Raw genomic sequence first — 21,489 nt, forward strand, 5'->3', positions numbered from 1 at the left:
GACCTGAAAATAGCTGTGCAGCAACGCTCCCCATCCAACCTGACAGAGCTTGAGAGGATCTGCAGAAAATAATGGGAGAAACTCCCCAAATACAGGTGTGCCAAGCTTGTAGCGTCATACCCAAGTAGACTCGAGGATGTAGTCTCTGCCAAAGGTGCTTCAACAAAGTACTGAGTAAAGGGTCTGAATACTTATGTAAATATAATATTTCATTTTTTTAAATTTTTATAAATGATCGAACATTTATAAAAACCTGTTGTTGCTTTGTCATTATGGGATATTGTGTGGAGATTGATGATGGAAAAAAACAATACAATACATTTTCGGATTCTGTGGGATGGGGCCACAGTGTCTTTTGATCCCTCCTGTCTCAGCCTCCAGTATTTATGCTGCAGTAGTTTATGTGTCGGGGGGCTAGGGTCAGTCTGTTACATCTGGAGTATTTCTCTTGTCTTATCCGGTGTCCTGTGTGAATTTAAATATGCTCCCTCTAATTCTCTCTCTCTTTCTCTCTTTCTTTCTTTCTCTCGGAGGACCTGAGCCCTAGGACCATGCCTCAGGACTACCTGGCATGATGACTCCTTGCTGTCCCCAGTCCACCTGGCCATGCTGCTGCTCCAGTTTCAACTGTTCTGCCTGCGGCTATGGAACCCTGACCTGTTCACCGGACGTGCTTGTTGCACCCTCGACAACTACTATGATTATTATTATTTGACCATGCTGGTCATTTATGAACATTTTAACATCTTGACCATGTTCTGTTATAATATCCACCCGGCACAGCCAGAAGAGGACTGGCCACCCCTCATAGCCTGGTTCCTCTCTAGGTTTCTTCCTAGGTTTTGGCCTTTCTAGGGAGTTTTTCCTAGCCACCGTTCTTCTTTCACATGCATTGCTTGCTGTTTGGGGTTTTAGGCTGGGTTTCTGTACAGCACTTTGAGATATCAGCTGATGTACGAAGGGCTATATAAATACATTTGATTTGATTTGATTTGATGATTTTGGAAAAAAGCTGTAACATAACAAAATGTGGAAAAAGTCAAGGGGTCTGGACACTTTCTGAATGCACTGTATATGCATTTCTGGCATTTAGAAATAAGTGCTACCTTGCTTTTAAATGTCTAGCCCGTGCCAGCTGAAACAGTTGAGCAACCGTCGTCAGCGACTGCCAGAAGGCCAAAGGAGGCACAGCCGGGGCAGCTGGCTGAGATGGGCCAGTCAACTGAACCGCTCCCTGCCAAGTCTCGTCTCAGTGATCACGCCGTCGCACGCTGGCCCACGGCATGGGCAGCAGATTCACCAGTCATGGAGATTCAGGGGGGTCTTGCAACACAGACACTCTGACACTATCACGTGTCTGCTGAAGTCGCGCCCCCATCCAATTCCCCCTTGGTCACATTGCACTGTGTCCATTCCCCTTTACAGAGAGAGAGAGAGTTTGAGAATCACTCATCTCCATAACCTTGACACCAGTATCAAGGGTAGAGTAAGATAGATGGCTTTGTTACTAAAAATACCTAACTCTTAGCTGACACTATCATGATGAATCTCCTGGTTGGATTTGGACAGTCACTGGATTCAACAGTCGCTGCATTTGTTGGACACTCAGTGGTCAAATGTAGACAAGAAATATTGCAGATTTTTTAAACTCAACTCTCGGTTCATAATTGTTTACCGCAAATTGCTGACAGACCATGGTGAAATGTATATAACCAGACCATGGGAAGCCTACACAAATATCAGAGGTAATGAGTGCGATCGCACCTCTTCGCTGTATAGTTTCTGAAGACATTTACAGTGCCTTGCAAAAGTATTCACCCACCCTTGGCATTTTTCCTATTTTGTTGCATTACAACCTGTAATTTAAATATATTTTTATTTGGATTTCATGTAATAGTCCAAATTGGTGAAGTGAAATTCTAAAAAATAACTTGTTTAAAGAAATTCTAAAAAATTAAAAACGGAAAAGTGGTGCGTTCATATTTATTCACCCCCTTTGCTATGAAGCCCCTAAATAAGATCTGGTACAACCAATTGCCTTCAGAAGTCACATAATTAGTTAAATACAGTCCACCTGTGTGCAATCTAAGTGTCACATGATCTCAGTATATATACACCTGTTCTGAAAGGCCCCAGAGTCTGCAACACCGCTAAGCAAGCGGCACCATGAAGACCAAGGAGCTCTCCAAACAGCTCAGGGACAAAGTTGTGGAGAAGTACAGATCAGGTTTGGGTTCTAAAAAAGTATCCAAAAACTTTGAACATGGGGAGTTTTCTGAGTGCCATTAAATCCATTATTATAGAATGGAAAGAATATGGCACCACAACAAACCTGCCAATAGAGGGCCGACCACCAAAACTCACAGACCAGGCAAGGAGGGCATTAATCAGAGAGGCAACAAAGAGACCAAAGATAACCCTGAAGGAGCTGCAAAGCTCCACAGCGGAGATTGGAGTATCTGTCCATAGGACCACTTTAAGCCATAGACTCCACAGAGCTGGGCTTTACGGAAGAGTTGCCAGAAAAAAAAGCCATTGCTTTACGAAAAAAATAAGCAAACACGTTTGGTGTTCACCAAAAGTCATGTGAGAGAATCCCCAAACATATGGAAGAAGGTACTCTGGTCAGATGAGACTAAAATTGATCTTTTTGGCCATCAAGGAAAACGCTATGTCTGGGGCAAACCCATAACCCCGAGAACACCATCCCACAGTGAAGCATGGTAGTGGCAGCATCATGCTGTGGAGGTGTTTTTCATCAGCAGGGACTGGGAAACTGGTCAGAATTGAAGGAATGATGGATGGCGCTAAATACAGGGAAATTCTTGAGGGAAACCTGTTTCAGTCTTCCAGAGATTTGAGACTGGGACGGAGGTTCACCTTACAGCAGGACAATGACCCTAAGCATACTGCTAAAGCAACACTCGAGTGGTTTAAGGGGAAGCATTTAAATGTCTTGGAATGGCCTAGTCAAAGCCCAGACCTCAATCCAATTGAGAATCTGTGGTATGACTTAAAGATTGCTGTACACCAGCGGAACCCATCCAACTTGAAGGAGCTGGAGCAGTTTTGCCTTGAAGAATGGGAAAAATCCCAGTGGCTAGATGTGCCAAGCTTATAGAGACATACCCCAAGAGACTTGCAACTGTAATTGCTGCAAAAGGTGGCTCTACAAAGTTTTGACTTTGGGGGGGTGAATAGTTCTGCGCGCTCAAGTTTTCAGTTTTTTTGTATTTTTTCTTGTTTGTTTCACAATGAAAAATATTTTGCATCTTCAAAGTGGTAGGTATGTTGTGTAAATCAAATGATAAAAATAAATAAATAAATAATGAATTTTAATTCCAGGTTGTAAGGCAACAAAATAGGAAAAATGCCAAGGGGGGTGAATACTTTCGCAAGCCACTGTAGGTGGTCCAAACAATCACTGCGTAGCAACGTGACTATATGGGCCTCATTCATTTTCAATTCATTAAAGTAATTTTCAATGAATTAATTGAATTTCAGTTCTCTTCCTGAATTGACTGAATAAGAAATTAACCCCATTTTGTTTAGATCAATGGATTAATCCAGTCACGCACCAAAGATAAAGGTAAAAAAGAATCTCTACATGAGTGATCAGTCCATTGATTATATAAATAAATGGTGCTAAACTGTGTCTCCCGCCGACAGACAACTTATCCTCTCTGATAGCCAACAGTTGTGGGGCGTAATATGTAGAAATCCAATTTCCATTCACATCAAGAGCCTGACCAGCTGTCCCACAATTGGTGGTTAACCCAGTTCACTTGAGAGGGCTGAAAGATTGACCAACTTTGCTACAGCGATTTTGTTGTTTGGATATTTCCCGGCATACATTGAGAGCATCTACAGAGAAGACTCAGGGACCCTGCCTTACACAACTGTGCTCTCGTAGGCATCCCCAAGTGCTTGGTGTTGGGTCAGAGCTGCCCTTGGAGCAGTGCTCTTTCACCCCTCCTGTCCCTCTCCGTCCTCCACTCTGCCATGTTTTAATCACTGCTGTGCCTTTGAAAGAGGAAAAAAAAGCTTTGTTAGCCTATTGGCTGCTGTTGGTGGAGCTGTTGCTAAGGGGAGGGGTTGAGAGAGTGATGGAGGTGGGAATGGGAGATGGCCATTTGAGGACGCTATAATTTGTGTTTGATATGCATGCCATGCATAGATTCAGATCTTATCTGTTGATTTTATAAATAATTGCAATTAATGGCTTAGTGTTGATTACTTTACTGACCCATATTTTCTGAAGAAAATTCTGAAAGTAAATGCTGTTGATTTAGAGCTTTGAGAATGGTGTCCTGAATGATAAAACAGAGTCAAAAACGTTATAATTGTGGATTTATGGTAAATTCCATGCTAATTTATTTCTTTATAGCTGCAAGCTACTTATTATTCATATCTCTCTGCTCAATTAGCTCTGCTCAATCAACCTAGATGCCCACAATGTGATGTGCAGGTTGAACAATTGCCAGCTGAATAGTGGCTTATGAGGTAGCCTACTTGTTAAACATTCAGCTATTGATTTAACTGTGGAACAAGAAAAACATACACTATATTTAAAAAAGTGTGTGGATTCCCTGTCAAATTAGTGGATTCTGCTATTTCAGCCACACCCATTGCTGATAGGTGTGTAAAATCGAGCACACAGCCATCCAATCTCCATAGACAAACATTGGCAGTAGACTGGCCTTACTGAAGAGCTCAGTGATTTTCATCATGGCACCGTCATAGGATGCCACCTTTCCAACAAGTCAATTTCTTCCCTAGTCAACTGTAAGTGCTGTTATTATGAAGTGGAAACATCTAGGAGCAACAACAGTTTGGTGGAGGAATAATGGTTCGGGCTAGGCCCTTTAGTTCCAGTGAAGGGAAATCTTAACACTACAGCATACAATGACATTCTAGACAATTATGTGCTTCCAACTTCGCGGCAACAGTTTGGGGAAGGTCCTTCCATTTCAGCATGACACAGCCCCCGTGCACAAAGTGAGGGCCATACAGAAAATGTTTATTGAGATCGGTGTTGAAAAACTTGACTGGCATGCAGAGCCCTGACCTCAACCCCATCAAACACCTTTGGGATGAATTGGAACGCTGATTGTGAGGCAGGTCTAATTGCCAAACATCAGTTCCGACCTCACTACTGCGCTTGTGGCTAAATGGAAGCAAGTCCCTGCAGCAATGTTCCTACATCTAGTGGAAAGCCTTCCCAAAAGAGTGGAGGCTGTTATAGCAAAAGTCCATACTAATGCCCATGATTTTGGAATGATGTTCAACAAGCAGGTGTCCACATACTTTTGGTCTTGTAGTGTATACCAAAGTTCATGAACTCATTAGTGGTCATACTTTGACTCAATGGCATACAAAAGCACTACATCCATTATAAAGCTCAGTTTCCTTAACCTGGTCCACTTCAGCAGAAATGTTGCCATCATTTGCATGAGAAATCAGGGATTAAACTATGAACTCAAAGCAGGAAAATGTCAAATTTTCCTCATCTAAATATTACTGAAAGATTGACAATCTACTGCGTCAAGTTTTTTTTTTTACCCAAGGTATTTTCTAGGGCAAGTGCCAGGGCTCTTACCACTTTCATAATGGTAAGTCAATTCCAAGACTTGCCCAATCTTACTTTACACCCACAAGGAGCCTGTAGTGGAATTAAAGTGCATCATGCAATTGTACTGCGCTGACAAATCAGTGCTCATGTTGGAGCACGTCACCCTCACATTCCTACCAGGAATCCGCAACAGAAAGTACAAGTGCGATCATACATTAAAACCTATATAGACAATTATATAAACCAGGGCTGATATGAAAATGGTATACACAGACCCTTGGCAATTACTCAATCAACACCCCTTGAGGTTAAGACATTGCAACACAAATTTGAACAAGTGAAGTTTAATTATTTTAGTTGTACTGCATTTCTGCCCAATATAAAAATTGAAATATCCAAGGACAATACATAGAAATTAAGTGCTGTTACAGTAGTTTGACAAATTTTTAAAAGTAGGTTGCCATTCAAACAATGTGGACCAAACAGTAGGGGGCATCTGAGCAGGACTTTGAGTTGTAAAAATGCAAGGCACACCATGCATCATGAGCAATACAATGAATAAACTATTTTTTGAAATAAAGGTGCTTAGACAAGCCCCGACATTAAAGTGTCCTTTAAATGTTAAGGAGGGACAGAAGAACCAGCATTCCAAATACTCCTAGTCAAACCTTTCGAGACAGACATCCAGTTCCACTGACATACATGTGAATCCACAAATTAATGTTCGGATTTGAAATGAAGACTATGGGAAGTTTGTACATCTACCAGAGCCAACTAGACTCCAAATACAATAACAGAAAATTCTAACAGGCAATAATCATAAAATATCAACCTGATGAACTTACAATCCACTGTTTACAGAATCAGATATGACCTTACAGTCAGGAACATATGCAAGTGTCAGATTGCTATACATTTATGATTAGCGGAGGTTTGGGAAGCAAGTGACAGAGAGGGGGGTGGAGTGTTACTACTCAAGACAGGATTCAAAGAAATCATAAGGTAGTTGCTCTGGTCAGTCCACCACCCAGTTGCACTAGGGGCAAAGGGTCTTCCATGACACCACTGTTTGAGAAAAGCAGACCAGGTTCGGGCAGATGTGACCCTATCTCATGAAGTTAGCACCTCCGATTTCCCTCTTGTAGCGGTTGGTGAGGTGGTCTGCTTGCACTGTGAGTTTTGACAGGACTCCAAACAGTCCCCTGAGGTGGTAGTGGAACTGGCCCTCCAGATCTGAGCTCTCGTCGACAGGGAGCCCCCTGGTTAACGACTGCTGCTCCTCTTGCTTGACTGCCATTTCCAGGAAGCTGGCCCCGCCGCTCATCTCCCTCTTCAGCAGGCCCCACTCCATGTCGTTTTTTATGGACTTGAGGAGGAGGTAGTGCTCATACATGTCCCTCTGCTTGTTAGGGTACGAAGGTTCATTGTTGTTCACCACCTCAACCTGCTGGCTCTCCTGTTCCTCCAGGGGCACGTCCCTCAACAGGCTGGGCACCATGATAGTTTCATCCATGTTGTTGGTTGCAGCAATGAAGCGGTGCATCACATTGATGAGGGAGTTCTTGTTGCTGGCTGGGTCACTGCTAATTTGCATCATTGCAGAGGTTTAGGGTAGACTTGGGTTTGCAGTTAACAGGTGGAGTAAGGCAGTGTTTCTTGATGTTAAGGCCGACTGAGGAGCCAAATGTCACTATGGGAATAGAAGCCATGAGAAAAAAGTTAGAAGAAAATTGCATCCTAGCATCTAGCATGAAAACCCGACGTTGAATTGCAGAAATTAGCGTTTTGTGATCAGTTCTCGGTAGGCGTTTTGATCAGTAAAGTTCACTCACGAAAGCCAAATATAAATATTTTTACTTTACCGGTTGTCCGTGTGGTCGGTCCTTTTGATGGGTAGGAATGTGACTACTGCCACAGGAAAGTAGAATTACGTCGACTTCTCAAAGCACTGTTAACCGTAGTTAGTTCAGATTTGTCTCCCGAAGAATGCGCACAAGATGGAAAATATATGCACGAGAAGAATGCATACTTACAGAGGGTGTGCTTCAGTACTGCACAGGCCTTAGGTGATAAATCTGAACGTACTACCAGCGCTTCGTAAAGTTGATGTAGCCCAATTTTACTTTCTTGTGGATACATAGTCTCACATTACTCCATGCAAAAGGACCAACCGGTAAAGAGTTAAATTACATTTTATTCGACATTCTGGCTCGTAGAGTTTCCGAGAGGATTTTCCAGACAAATGTATGGCATTAATCCAGATGTATCAGTCTTGGCAAATTGCGTCCTAGAGCTATAACAAAAGGCCTTTGGTCATAATAGGCATCTGTCTACGGAGAACGCAGTTAGTGCACGGCGCAGGATAATTTCAGCTGGTCAAACAGGAGCTAGCCCATGTCGTCTAGTTAACAGTTAATGGCGGAATGAACAGAATGAAGATAACCTGACTACCGCATCCCATCCCAGAGTAGGCTAAAACTATGGCGTAGGCTGCTAAAGATACAGAATATAACGTCTGCACTAGAGACATATTTCGATATGGCTCTGGTCAGCACTAAAACGAAGCAAGATAGCCTACGCTATCGAAAGCACTTTGTTCCTGCAATGTAACTAACCAGCAAGGCAAAGCATCATTTAGCGCTTCCTGTAAACGCTTGTCTAGCATCCATTTTGCAAAAAACTGAAACAAACAGTCTGTCTAAAACCAAAATACGGACCTGAATCAAACGGTGACCTGAGCAAATGTTTTCTTGATGGTGCGTTGGAAAATGACAATTCCAGTACTTGCTCAGGCTCCACCAGCCTGGAAGAAAAGTATAAACTTTCTCAGTTGTTGCGCTGACAGACAAGGCCCTTTATAGTGTAGGCGCGCCGTGCAGAAAAAAAAAGATATTTTCCCCTTCACGTTATCAATGGTACAATAGGATAGTATTGAGGAAATGGGGCGTTAACTTTAGGTGATTGACTGTGACAAAAACCAATCAGAGACCACATATTATTTCGTGAGCCTGCAACTAACCTAACGTAGCAGGCGTAAAGTAAACTGCAACTGTCGTCAGCAACAGACGCCCAGTAATGTTGTTACCATAGACATCCTACCTTGGGGTTACCATATCTAAGGATCAACAGGAAAGATGCTCATTAAATGTTATACCTATTATTGAAAAAAACGAAAAGAAGTTGAACCATTGGTTGCAGAGGGATTTATCCTTGAAAGGTCGAGTATTGCTTTCTAAAGCTGAAGGTATCTCCAGACTGACTTATGCAGCCCAGTCCCTATATCTTGACAACAAAATAGGCAAAGCGGTTGACCAGGTGCTTTTCAACTTCATCTGGAAAACTCGTACACATTATAATAGGAAATCTGTCATTATGAACTCATATGAATATGGTGGACTCAATTTTTTAGATTTTCCTACTTTGAATAATACTTTTAAGATAAATTGGGCTAAACATTTTTTAAAGAATCCAACTTCAATTTGGAATTTCATCCCTCATTATATCTTCTCCCGTTTTGGTGGCCTCAATTTTATGTTACTTTGTAACTATAACATTGATAAGATTCTTGCAAAATGATCTGCTTTTCACAGACAAGTATTCTTAGCGTGGTCGTTAATATATAAACATAATTTTTCCCCGCATAGGTATTTCATTTGGAACAATAAGGACATTTTATATAGAAACAAGTCTTTATTTTTTAAGAACTGGTTCAATAATCATATCCTACTGGTGAGTCAACTTTTTATCTCGTTACAATATCCCTGTAACACCTAGAGAGTTCACCATAGTCTTTGATGCTATTCCATCTGGAAGTCTCATGTTATTTAGAGGTGTAGCCAGACCTCACCTTCTTGACCTACCCTTGCTTAATCCAGTTGACTCTCCAATAGGGAAAATATGTTTCTCCTTGCTCCCTCAGAACAATAGGTCTATACGTGCTTTATTTCAAAGGGATATTGCATCCATGCCTTATGTCACAAATTACTGGAATACATTGGTCACTAATACCTGTTGGAAAAAAGTCTGGTTATTACCACACAAATACTTGCTTGTTAACAAGGTCAAAGAGGTCTCTTTCAGAATGATCCATAAGTATTACCCTGCGAATCATTACCTGAAGAAACTTAAAAAAGACATTAACATTGATTGTACTTTTTGTGTTGAGCATCCAGAAACAGTCTCACATATATTTTGGCGTTGTCTACATGTAAAATAATTATGGAAAGATATTCACAGTTTTATAATTGTTAATATTCTTGATGACTTTTGTTTTTTATGGGACAATGTGCTGCTCGGTTTCCTTAACCATAATAAAGATAAAGAAAAACAATTTGACCTTATAAATCTAATTGTGCTAATAGCAAAATTTCATATTCATAAATGTAAATTCACTAATAAAAAAAACACGCTTCTGTGTTTTCTAGAAGGAATTCGAGCACTACATTAAGACCATTTTACATTCTTCTAATAAGAAAGCTGTTAAAACAATCAATATGTGTGCATCTTTTAAGGTCTTTGTATAATCTGTCATTTGTTGTACCCCCTAGCATATGTTATCATTGTCTGTTTGTATACTTCTTATATGTATACTGATTTCTCTCCAATAAAAAAAAATATATAAAGTAAAAAATAACATAGACATCCTATACAAATATGTTATAGCATATTTTTTTCGATAAAAAAACAAACAACCTTTTTTATATTTTTTTCTATAAAATTATTAGAGGGTTTATGGCATGAACCCTTAACATTTTGAAATGAGGTCAAAATGGCAGCCATATTGGTCAGGGAGAAATCCAAACCAGTCTAATTGGAATGAATGGCAGTAGAGGCATAATCCAGATTTTACTTATGCAAGAAAATAGAAGACATGTATATCAGAAATTGTGTAATACAGTGGTCACCAACCTTTTGAGTCAAGATCACATTCTGAGTCAAAATGCAAGACTAGATCTACCACTCAGATTTTTTTTAAATGATTCAGAACATTTTGAAATTATATTTAATAGTTATATGATCACACTGTAATATATCATTTGTTTTATTACTTGTGAGGCACAGCTAAGTGAGCATAATAATTTGTGTCTTTTCTTTTTACAGGACTGATGGCCTGCTTCTGATGGACAGTCTGAGTGGAGGGAGGGAGCAGCGGTGAGGCTGCCTCTCATCCGCCTCAGTGTCCCTCCGCCTTCCTTCCCTGCGCTATAAAAAGGGGACACAGTCTTCCAATTGATGGCGAAACTCAAGTTGCACTGCATTATTTCTGTTTCATGCACCAATTCATGTTGTTACTCCTATGACCAGAGAAAGTGAAATATTCCTTGAAATTAAAAAAGACAAGCCACTAATACTTTACTATACTCATTCATTGCAGCTGCAGTTTATTTTTATGTATTTTTATTTCACCTTTATTTAACCAGGTAGGCCAGTTGAGAACAAGTTCTCATTTACAACTGCGACCTGGCCAAGATAAAGCAAAGCAGTGCGACAAAAACAACAACACAGGCAATAAATAGGCCATAGAGGTGAAATAATGACAATTTAACATTAATACTGGAGTGATAGATATGTGCAGATGATGATGTGCAATTAGAGATACTGGGGTGCAAAAGATCGAGAGGGTAAGTAATAATATGAGGATGAGGTAGTTGGGTGTGCTAGTTACAGATTGGCTGTGTACACGTACAGTGATCGGTAAGCTGCTCTGACAGCTGATGCTAAAAGTTAGAGAGGGAGATATAAGACTCCAGCTTCAGTGAAATTTTTGCAATTCGTTCCAGTCATTGGCAGCAGAGAACTGGAAGGAAAGGTGGCCAACGGAAGTGTTGGCTTTGGGGATGACCAGTGCTGCTGGAGCGCGTGCTACGGGTGGGTGTTGCTATGGTGACCAGTGAGCTGAGATAAGGCGGGACTTTACCTAGCAAAGACTTATAGATGACCTGGAGCCAGTGGGTTTGGCGACGGATATGTAGTGAGTGCCCGCCAACGAGAGCAAACAGGTCACATTGGTGCGTAGTATATGGGGCTTTGGTGACAAAACGGATGGCACTGTGATAGACTACATCCAGTTTGCTGAGTAGAGTGTTGGGGGCTATTTTGTAAATGACATCGCCAAAGTCAAAGATCGGTAGGATAGTCAGTTTTACGAGGGTATGTTTGGCGGCATGAGTGAAGGAGGCTTTGTTGCAAAATAGGAAGCCGATTCTAGATTTAATTTTGGATTGGAGATGCTTAATGTGAGTCTGGAAGGAGAGTTTACAGTCTAACCAGACACCTTGGTATTTGTAGTGGTCCACATATTCTAGGTCAAAACCGTCCAGAGTAGTGATGCTAGTCGGGCGGGAGGGTGCGAGCAGCAATCGGTTGAAGAGCATGCACTTAGTTTTACTTGCATTTAAGAGCAGTTGGAGGCCACGGAAGGAGAGTTGTATGGCATTGAAGCTCGTCTGGAGTTTAGTTAACACAGTGTCCAAAGAAGGGCCAGATGTATACAGAATGGTGTCATCTGCGTAGAGGTGGATCAGAGAATCACCAGCAGCAAGAGCGACATAATTGATATATACAGTGCTGGTTGTAGCGTGTGGAAGTAGGGAGAACTCATATTTTATGGCTTATAAAGGTGTTTGAACAAAGTGTTGACAGTGCTGAATAACAACTTAAACATGAACTTACACATAAAAACAGCAGCTCTTTGCTGTATCCGTTGAGTCTTTCTCGTCATGGTTTTAAAAGTTTTAAAATCTCACAGTAACTTTGCTGTGGTTCAAGGTAGGCCTATAGGTGCAATTGATTTGTTCTCCGGGCCTGCTGGGTAAGTGGAGTTCTACCTTCAGACACACGAAATTGTTCAAAATGGGAACACTTTGTTTTTCCGGCACCAGGGCTGCACCTACCACCAACAGCGAAATGAATCAAAAAAATAGGAACGCAAGGCTTTATTGTTGGGTTTTTTACAGAAATGTTTGGTGATTGACTAGGAATGCCTTGGAGATCGACCGGTTTGTGATCGACCGTTTGGTGACCACTGTTGTAATAGAATAATTGTCAACCTAAAATATTGTCATATAATTATAAATGCAGTTTACACAGGTTTTATATACATTTTCTGTATAAATAGCTTTTAAAATACATGTAAACAGACCATAAATGCCAACATTTCTGTTTTCTTGAAAAGTTATATGATACAACATCAGTACTTGTTGCATTTACAACTTGTCTAAGTCCTAACATCAATTAATTTCAGCCAGATATGGCTGTGATTTGACTGAATTGTTTTAATGGAATGTTGGCATTTTGGCAGTTAATTTGAAAACAATGTATGGAGTCATTCCTCTAAAACTCGCTGGCTATCTGTCACAACATCCACAGAAGGTGGCGCCGCTCCTCGGTCGAGCGGCGCTCGGCGGTCGTCGTCGCCGGCCTACTAGCTGCCACCGATCTGTGTTTCAGTGTCTATTAGTTATGTCTGTTTTTTGTTTGCACCTGTTTTGTGTTTGTCTTTAGTCTGTCTGTGTTTAGCTAGGATTTGTGCGGGATTGTTCGTTGTTACGTGTGGTGTTACTTATTATTATATAGGCATTAGGGTTGCCGGGCTGCGCCCCGTCTGCCTTTTGAGCGGAGCTTCTTTTTGTCATTTTTCCTGACTGTTATGCTCCCAGCCGTATGTGAAACTTACCCGTGGATTTATTAAATTAAGATTGTTCCAACGGACCTCAGTCTCCTGCGCTTGACTCACTCCTTAAACTGTTCATTCCGCTCGTGACACTATCTAACAAACACACTGTGCAGATGAATTCTTCAAATTCATTATTTTACACAAGCTTATTACAGCACTGGCAAAACATGGTTGACCAACTCCCTGACCAAAATGGCTGACATTTATCCCATCGTCAGAAGGTTAATGTCCAATCTAGTATTCTAATTCTATGGTTGTTACCATATTTTTAAGCTTGATACATTGATACAGAAGTCATAATGAGTGAATGCGGTATGTGTCCACTATATAAGGACAATGTAACTCCAGTCTGTTTTCATGAATGGTCATTGCAATCTACTTTTTTTTTTGTATATTTTATTATTGTTACCCCAGCATTACCTTTATGTAATAGTCTATACTGTAGGCCTTATATGACTATTTAGCATTAGCATACTTCTGCTCTAATAGGCTACTAAATAAGCACAAAAAGAAACAGCTGACAAAGTTAACTCCATAACCACAGGCCAAGCTACCCATATCCTTCCTAAATAATTAATGACATGCTGTAGTATGGTGGACTGACTTGAAAAGTTACCTTGGCGACAACTGGACGCCTAGGATGATTAGGTTCTATTTTCTAAAGGCTCTGTGAGTCACATCTTTTTACAAATCACTAGTGCTAGGCTTTCCAATACTGTCATCTGCTGTTCAGTTCAACACATGCCACATCCATGCTGAAAGGAAACTGGTAAGTTCAAGCATAGATGTATAATATGGTAGAAATAAGTCCAAAAAACGATTGAGCTTTGCATTTTATTAACATTTCATGGATTTAAACATGATATTCGTCAATTTTAATATTTCCAGACAGAGTAGCTATTTTTGTATAATATAATAACAAAAAGTGATTATTTATGAACAGTGGTTAGTTCTGATACTGTAGTTAGGTATTCATAGCTGAATTTAGTAAGAGATTAACATAAAAACCAGTGGTCAGGTTACATTTGCTTGATATTAAGTGGAGGGGTTTGGTTAGTACTTTATGCCATGTGGTTATATCTTTTGCTCCCTCTGTTATCGTTCTTCAAACTTATTATGAGGGCGTCGTTCACTCACTTGTCTCCTCTACATCCTCTGAGGTCCTGTCCTGAGTTACTGAATGTCTATCGTTCTCATTCAGTTTCCTTCTCTTCCTCTTCTTCCTCTACTTTAGGTTGAGAAGTTAAGCCCTGGAGAGGTGCGTCCTCTTCTTGCATTTCTATTGTGTCTTTCCCCATTTCCGTAGCTCTATCACTGCTGTCTTTCCCTCTCTGTCCCCTCTTCCTCTTTCTATGGACCAAAGCTATTACCAAGATAATACCAGGTAAAACGGCAAGTAGAAGGATTAATGTAACAGTTGCCACGACTCTTTGCATGTTATATCTCAACTCACACTCCTGCATGAGTTTATCTACAGATATTTCACCCTCACTGAGGACCAGCAGAAGATGGCCACACTCATGACTGAAGTTGACCCAGTTTCGCAGCTCTATGTCAACAGTAGTGTCGCCTAGTCCATAAAATATCAGAAACACTCCATCAAGTAGATATGAACAGTCAACAGACTTCTCAGACAGAGAGCGCAGGTACACAATGTCCGTGGCATTATCTGTGGCACAGTTGTCTATGATCACTGAGCCATGGTGGGAAACCATCATGTAAATGTCACTTCCTTCTCCTCCAATCAAGTAATCTCCTCCCACAAGGGACACTAGAATGTCGTTGCCGTCAGAGCCTTTGAGTAGGGCAGGTTCGTAGCCAGACACCAAGATATCTGAGTAGATAGTGCCAATCACATTCTCAACATCCTTCAACACGTCTCCCTCAGCATCTGCCTGACGGCATTCTCCGCTCAGCAGGTTGACGTAAACGCCCTCCCCCCTCTCATGATCCCCCTGGTACAGCACGGTGTCTCTCCCTGGGCCCCCGTCCACTAGATCAGCCCCTGGTCCGGGAACGAAGGTGTCAGAGCCTGAGCCGCCCATCATGGTGTCACTCCCTTCCTCTCCATAAAGAGTGTCATCTCCTATATTCCCAATCAGGATGTCATTGCCCTGACCCCCCAGCAAGGTGTCATGGCCGGCCCCTCCATCCAGTGCATCATCCTTGATGCCACCGAAGAGTACGTTTTCCTGCTCATTACCTGTAATGTAATTGGAGTCATGGGGACAGCCCTGCACAGTGTGAACCAATGATACATTTGATTGAGAACTCAGATCTATTTGGCAGTCTCCCAGTTTTCCTTTCATTGTCACTTTGTAAGCTTCAATCCAAGGCTTTTGAAAGCTACGCGTTTTGTTTCCAACTGGAGATCTCACCCAAAAATGCACTCCATCAGAGCTCTGGAAGCTAAGGTGTTGGTGTTGTTGCCCTGAATTATAGTTGAGCACTCTGACCTGAATTTTATGCCCCTGTGTACCTGTGCTCACAAGTACATCATGCTTGTCAGACTGAACTGTGAGTTGACCACCACCAAGGAAATCCATCTCTGTCACGGTTGTTGTCGGTGAATGAGGACCAAAACGCAGCAGGTACGTGAATGCTCATCTTGATATTTAATTATCTTTCAAAACGAACATACAAAATAACAAAAACACGAACGATCAACAAAAACAGTCTGGTAAGGCACAAGGCTATACACAGAATAATCACCCACAAATCACACATACAAACACACCCTAATATATGGAACTCTCAATCAAAGGCAGATAGACAACACCTGCCTTCAACTGAGAGTCCCAACCCCAATCAACCAAACATAGAAACACACAACCTAGACTAACCATAGAATACTAAACATAAACCAAAACCCGGAATTACTAAATCAAACACCCTTTACCCAAAACACACCACCCCGAACCACATAAAACAAATACCCCCTGCCACGCCCTGACCAAACTACAAAACAATTAACCTTATATACTGGCCAGGACGTGACAGTACCCCCCCCTTAAAGGTGCTACCCCAGAAGCACCTTACCAAAAAATAACCCCAAGCAACACCAACAAAAAGTCCCCTTTTAGAAAGGGAGGGAAGGGAGGGTGGCTGCCGTCAACGACGGCACTGTGCTACACCCCCTCCCCAACCCACCTATTTCTGGAGGTGGCTCTGGCTCCGGCCGTTCCAGGCTGTCGGGCCACTCTGGCTTCGCCCGGGGGGCAGTCGGGGCAGTCTGGCAATTCGGGAGAGTCTGGGCAGTCTGGCAATTCGGGACAGTCTGGGCAGTCTGGCAATTCGGGACAGTCTGGGCAGTCTGGCAATTCGGGACAGTCTGGGCAGTCTGGCAATTCGGGACAGTCTGGGCAGTCTGGCAATTCGGGACAGTCTGGGCAGTCTGGCAATTCGGGACAGTCTGGGCAGTCTGGCAATTCGGGACAGTCTGGGCAGTCTGGCCACTCCGGCAGTTCAGGGCAGTCTGGCCACTCCGGCAGTTCAGGGCAGTCTGGCCACTCCGGCAGTTCAGGGCAGTCTGGCCACTCCGGCAGTTCAGGGCAGTCTGGCCACTCCGGCAGTTCAGGGCAGTCTGGCCACTCCGGCAGTTCAGGGCAGTCTGGCCACTCCGGCAGTTCAGGGCAGTCTGGCCACTCCGGCAGTTCAGGGCAGTCTGGCCACTCCGGCAGTTCAGGGCAGTCTGGCCACTCCGGCAGTTCAGCGCAGTCTGGCCACTCCGGCAGTTCAGCGCAGTCTGGCCACTCCGGCAGTTCAGCGCAGTCTGGCCACTCCGGCAGTTCAGCGCAGTCTGGCCACTCCGGCAGTTCAGCGCAGTCTGGCCACTCCGGCAGTTCAGCGCAGTCTGGCCACTCCGGCAGTTCAGCGCAGTCTGGCCACTCCGGCAGTTCAGCGCAGTCTGGCCACTCCGGCAGTTCAGCGCAGTCTGGCCACTCCGGCAGTTCAGCGCAGTCTGGCCACTCCGGCAGTTCAGCGCAGTCTGGCCACTCCGGCAGTTCAGCGCAGTCTGACCACTCCGGCAGTTCAGCGCAGTCTGACCTCTCTGGCGACTGTTGACTGGCGGGCAGCTCTGAGCGACTGTTGACTGGCGGGCAGCTCTGACGACTGTTGACTGGCGGGCAGCTCTGACGACTGTTGACTGGCGGGCAGCTCTGACGATGACTGTTGACTGGCGGGCAGCTCTGACGATGACTGTTGACTGGCGGGCAGCTCTGACGATGACTGTTGACTGGCGGGCAGCTCTGACGATGACTGTTGACTGGCGGGCAGCTCTGACGATGACTGTTGACTGGCGGGCAGCTCTGACGATGACTGTTGACTGGCGGGCAGCTCTGACGATGACTGTTGACTGGCGGGCAGCTCTGACGATGACTGTTGACTGGCGGGCAGCTCTGACGATGACTGTTGACTGGCGGGCAGCTCTGATGATGACTGTTGACTGGCGGGCAGCTCTGATGAAGACTGTTGACTGGCGGGCAGCTCTGATGAAGACTGTTGACTGGCGAGGCTGGGTTGACGCACTTGTAGCCTGGTGCGTGGTGCTGGTACTGGGATTACCAGATTATGTACACGCACCTCCAGGCTAGTGCGGGGAGCGGGAACAGGACGAGTCGGACTGGGTTGACGCACTTCCGGGTCCGCACAAGAGACAGGAGCTGGAAACCCAGGGCTATGGAGGCGCACAGCCGGTCTAGATCTTACCTCCTGCACAACCCGCCTTGGCTGGATGGAACTAGTAGCCCTGTACGAGCGGGGTGCTCGTACAGGGCAGACTGGGCTGTGCAGGGGCCTGATGGTAGCCGTGCGTAGAGCGGGAGTTGGGTAGCCTGGTCCTCGGAGGCGTACCGGCGACCAGATGCGCTGCGCAGGCATCCTCCTACCAGGCTGGATGCCCGCTCTAGCACGGCACCTGCGAGGGGCTGGAATAACGCGCACCGGACTGTGCGTGCGTATGGGTGAGATAGTGCGCTCCTCAGCGAAACATAGCGCTCTCCACCCCATACGCTCCTCCATATAACCACGAGTAGCTGGCTTCCGGCTCTTCTTACGCCTAGCCAAACTACCCGTGTGCCCCCCAAAATTTTCTTGGGGGTGCCTCTCGTGCTTCTCCTTCAGCGCGTACTTGGCCTCGTACCACCGCCTCTCTGCCTTGGCTGCCTCAATTTCCCCCTGCGGGCGTCGATAATCCCCAGCCTGATGCCAGGGTCCGGCCCCGTCCAGAACTTCCTCCCAAGTCCACTTCTCCCGCCAGTCCAACTCGAACTCCGTCTGCTCCTTCCTCTGCTGATTGGTCCTTTGGTGGTGGGTGATTCTGTCACGGTTGTTGTCGGTGAATGAGGACCAAAACGCAGCAGGTACGTGAATGCTCATCTTGATATTTAATTATCTTTCAAAACGAACATACAAAATAACAAAAACACGAACGATCAACAAAAACAGTCTGGTAAGGCACAAGGCTATACACAGAATAATCACCCACAAATCACACATACAAACACACCCTAATATATGGAACTCTCAATCAAAGGCAGATAGACAACACCTGCCTTCAACTGAGAGTCCCAACCCCAATCAACCAAACATAGAAACACACAACCTAGACTAACCATAGAATACTAAACATAAACCAAAACCCGGAATTACTAAATCAAACACCCTTTACCCAAAACACACCACCCCGAACCACATAAAACAAATACCCCCTGCCACGCCCTGACCAAACTACAAAACAATTAACCTTATATACTGGCCAGGACGTGACAATCTCAAACAACACAGTATCCATTCTTTCATCCTCTGCAAAGTTTTCAATCATGATGTTGGTTCCATATCCAGTGTTCACTACGTAGGTATCCTCCCCATCTCCTCACACCATGCTACCACCTCCAGTAAAAGGATCCAGCATGTTATTTTGTCATTTCCTTCCATGCTGTCGAAACCAGATGAGCCATACATTTCCACCACTGAGGCAAAGTCGGTGTTATTCAACTTCATGATTTCTCCAGTCACCCTATTTCGGAAATCCACAGACTGAGGCAGCTTTAAGGAGCCATCGCAACTGCTGGCTTTGGACTCCAGTTTAAATGTTATTCCATCAGCTGATTGGATGTGGAGGTGTTGAGAGTTCCTTGAGTGAAACCAGCCCTTCAATAGGACTTCCTGTGAGCCATTTATCCAGAGATAAATGTCTGGTCCATTACATTTACAATTGATGAAATCATATTTTTCTCTAAGGAAAAGTACGTCAGTAGCCAGATCGGGCGACTGGTTCTCAATGGTTTTCAAGCCTTGACCTGGAGTTACAACATACCAGTCCTCCCCTCCTCGCCCCTGAAGAAAGTCTGTTCCTCGCCCTGGTACAATTGTGTTGCGTTGTGCGTTCCCTTTGATGATGTCATTGAAGGCTGAGCCTCGCACCTCTGTTACACTTTGGAAAGCCTCATCCTCCTGCAGATCCACATGTAGGGCAGCTGTGGACTTTCTGTAATCTAGATTCTGACTTATGAGGCATTTGCTCTTAAATGAGTCAATCTGCTCACAGGCAGCCTTGTTCTCAGAGATGCTGAAGGTGACCAGATCCTTTGTGATAACAAGCAAGTGCCTGTCCGCTTCTGAACGGAACCAGTTCATTAAGGTCACATCAGAGCTTTTATCATCAAAAGGCATCAGTTTGAGATGTTTTCCATCCACTTTAGCTTTGAATTCATGAAGGTTTGCCTCTATCACCAGTAGGTCTGTTTCATTGTCATTGGAGTGATTTTCGATGAATATCTTTGACTGTTTTTTCTCATAAACCATATATATGTCCTCTCCTTCTCCTCCCCTCAGGTGGTCCTGACCCCCTCCACCCTCAATCAGATTCTTCTGTCTATTTCCTATTAGTATGTCATTGTAAGGAGACCCCATGATATTAGTAACGCTAAGGAGAAGTGGTTCGGAAGCGTTCACTGTCTGGCCGAGAGTTTTAGACATTCTATTGATACCTCTGGCAATCAGTTGGACAGAGGAAATCACTGTGGTGGAGATGTCGAACAGGACTCCGTCCTCTGACATCATGTTCATGTGGCGATATTCGTCCCCCAAAAACCAGTTTATAATCCTAATGTTATGGTTACCAAGATATCTTAAAACAATATCATTTCCTGACTTACTGACAGAAATCTGACTGTAGTTAACGCCGAGGAGTAGGACATCTGTTGATTTGAAAGGATCATAGTTATTAATAATCGTGTTTCCTCCATAGACAGGAATGATGAAAGTGTCTTTGCCGCCACACCCCTCCACATAGCTTTTTTGAGGTCCCAAATAGAACACGTCATCACCATTTTTTCCATAAAGCTTGTAGTAATAGCTCAACATGACTTCAATGCCATGGTCGTCATCTGCCTTCTGAACGGCAAAAAAATTATTTGCTTCATTGTTTCCCCAATATGTTCCAAATCTTGTGTCTGACAAAGCCTCATAACCAGAAACGACAGACATAGAGCCAACTTTTATGAATAGGAATATTTTTATATCTATGTTTTTGTAAGTTAATCTATGTGATTCTCCAATGCCTAGAACAATGTCTTTAGTTCCATCTGTGTCAATAGTCCAACACCTTTTCCCCAAGTTTTCGTCACTGGATACAAAATAATCCATGCAGAAGTCAGATGGTCCCTGGTCTGAGAGACAAAAAGTGATACTCCCTCCATTCCAAGAATCCTCACCAGCTGTGAAATCAATGGCCTTTCTCCCATCCTGTACCTCCGTAAAAGAATAGTACTTTTGGTGGTCTGAAATTTGTTGAACAAGCCTTCGTCCCTCTTCAATCTCACGATAAGGAATGGTATAAAAAAAACTTGCCACATCAAGGATAAAGTTTAAAAGTCCTTTCCCAAAGCCAACAAAGAACGCTCTTATTTTTGCCAAAACTCCAACATTTGGTGGTAAATGAATGAGTTCAGTCTGAATTTCAAGATATACATCATCAAAGATCATTCGTATGGTATTTAGTGCCAGGTTGATTTGCACAATAAATGGCGCCAGTTCTGGTTGAACGATTTCAAGAAAATCCAAAGCAACTATTGCAGCATCGGAGGTGGCATCAATATACCCCAATGCATCTTTCCTCTTAAAGTCTTCCACAATATTGTAAATTCCAAAACCAACCCCTATGACTGGCATAACTACCAGGGCACGTTTCACCACACGGCTATTTGATTAATGTTACCATGGCTCTCATTGCCTTGCG

The 21,489-nt window shown here is 43.6% G+C and overlaps 1 protein-coding gene across 1 annotated transcript; it reads right to left on the minus strand.

The window, feature by feature from the left end:
* Window positions 1-5,900: 5,900 nt before the first annotated feature.
* LOC106611710 (mid1-interacting protein 1-like) lies at window positions 5,901-8,493 on the minus strand. Its single transcript, XM_014212206.2, has 2 exons — window positions 8,290-8,493; window positions 5,901-7,262 (listed from the first exon to the last, which is right to left on the minus strand). The coding sequence occupies exon 2, from the start codon at window positions 7,167-7,169 to the stop codon at window positions 6,678-6,680; it is 492 nt and encodes a 163-aa protein (XP_014067681.2). The 5' UTR covers window positions 7,170-7,262; window positions 8,290-8,493; the 3' UTR covers window positions 5,901-6,677.
* Between the last annotated feature and the right edge of the window lie 12,996 nt (window positions 8,494-21,489).

This window comes from Salmo salar, chromosome ssa09 (genome assembly GCF_905237065.1).
Source record: "Salmo salar chromosome ssa09, Ssal_v3.1, whole genome shotgun sequence".
In the NCBI taxonomy this organism is placed as follows: Eukaryota; Metazoa; Chordata; class Actinopteri; order Salmoniformes; family Salmonidae; genus Salmo; species Salmo salar.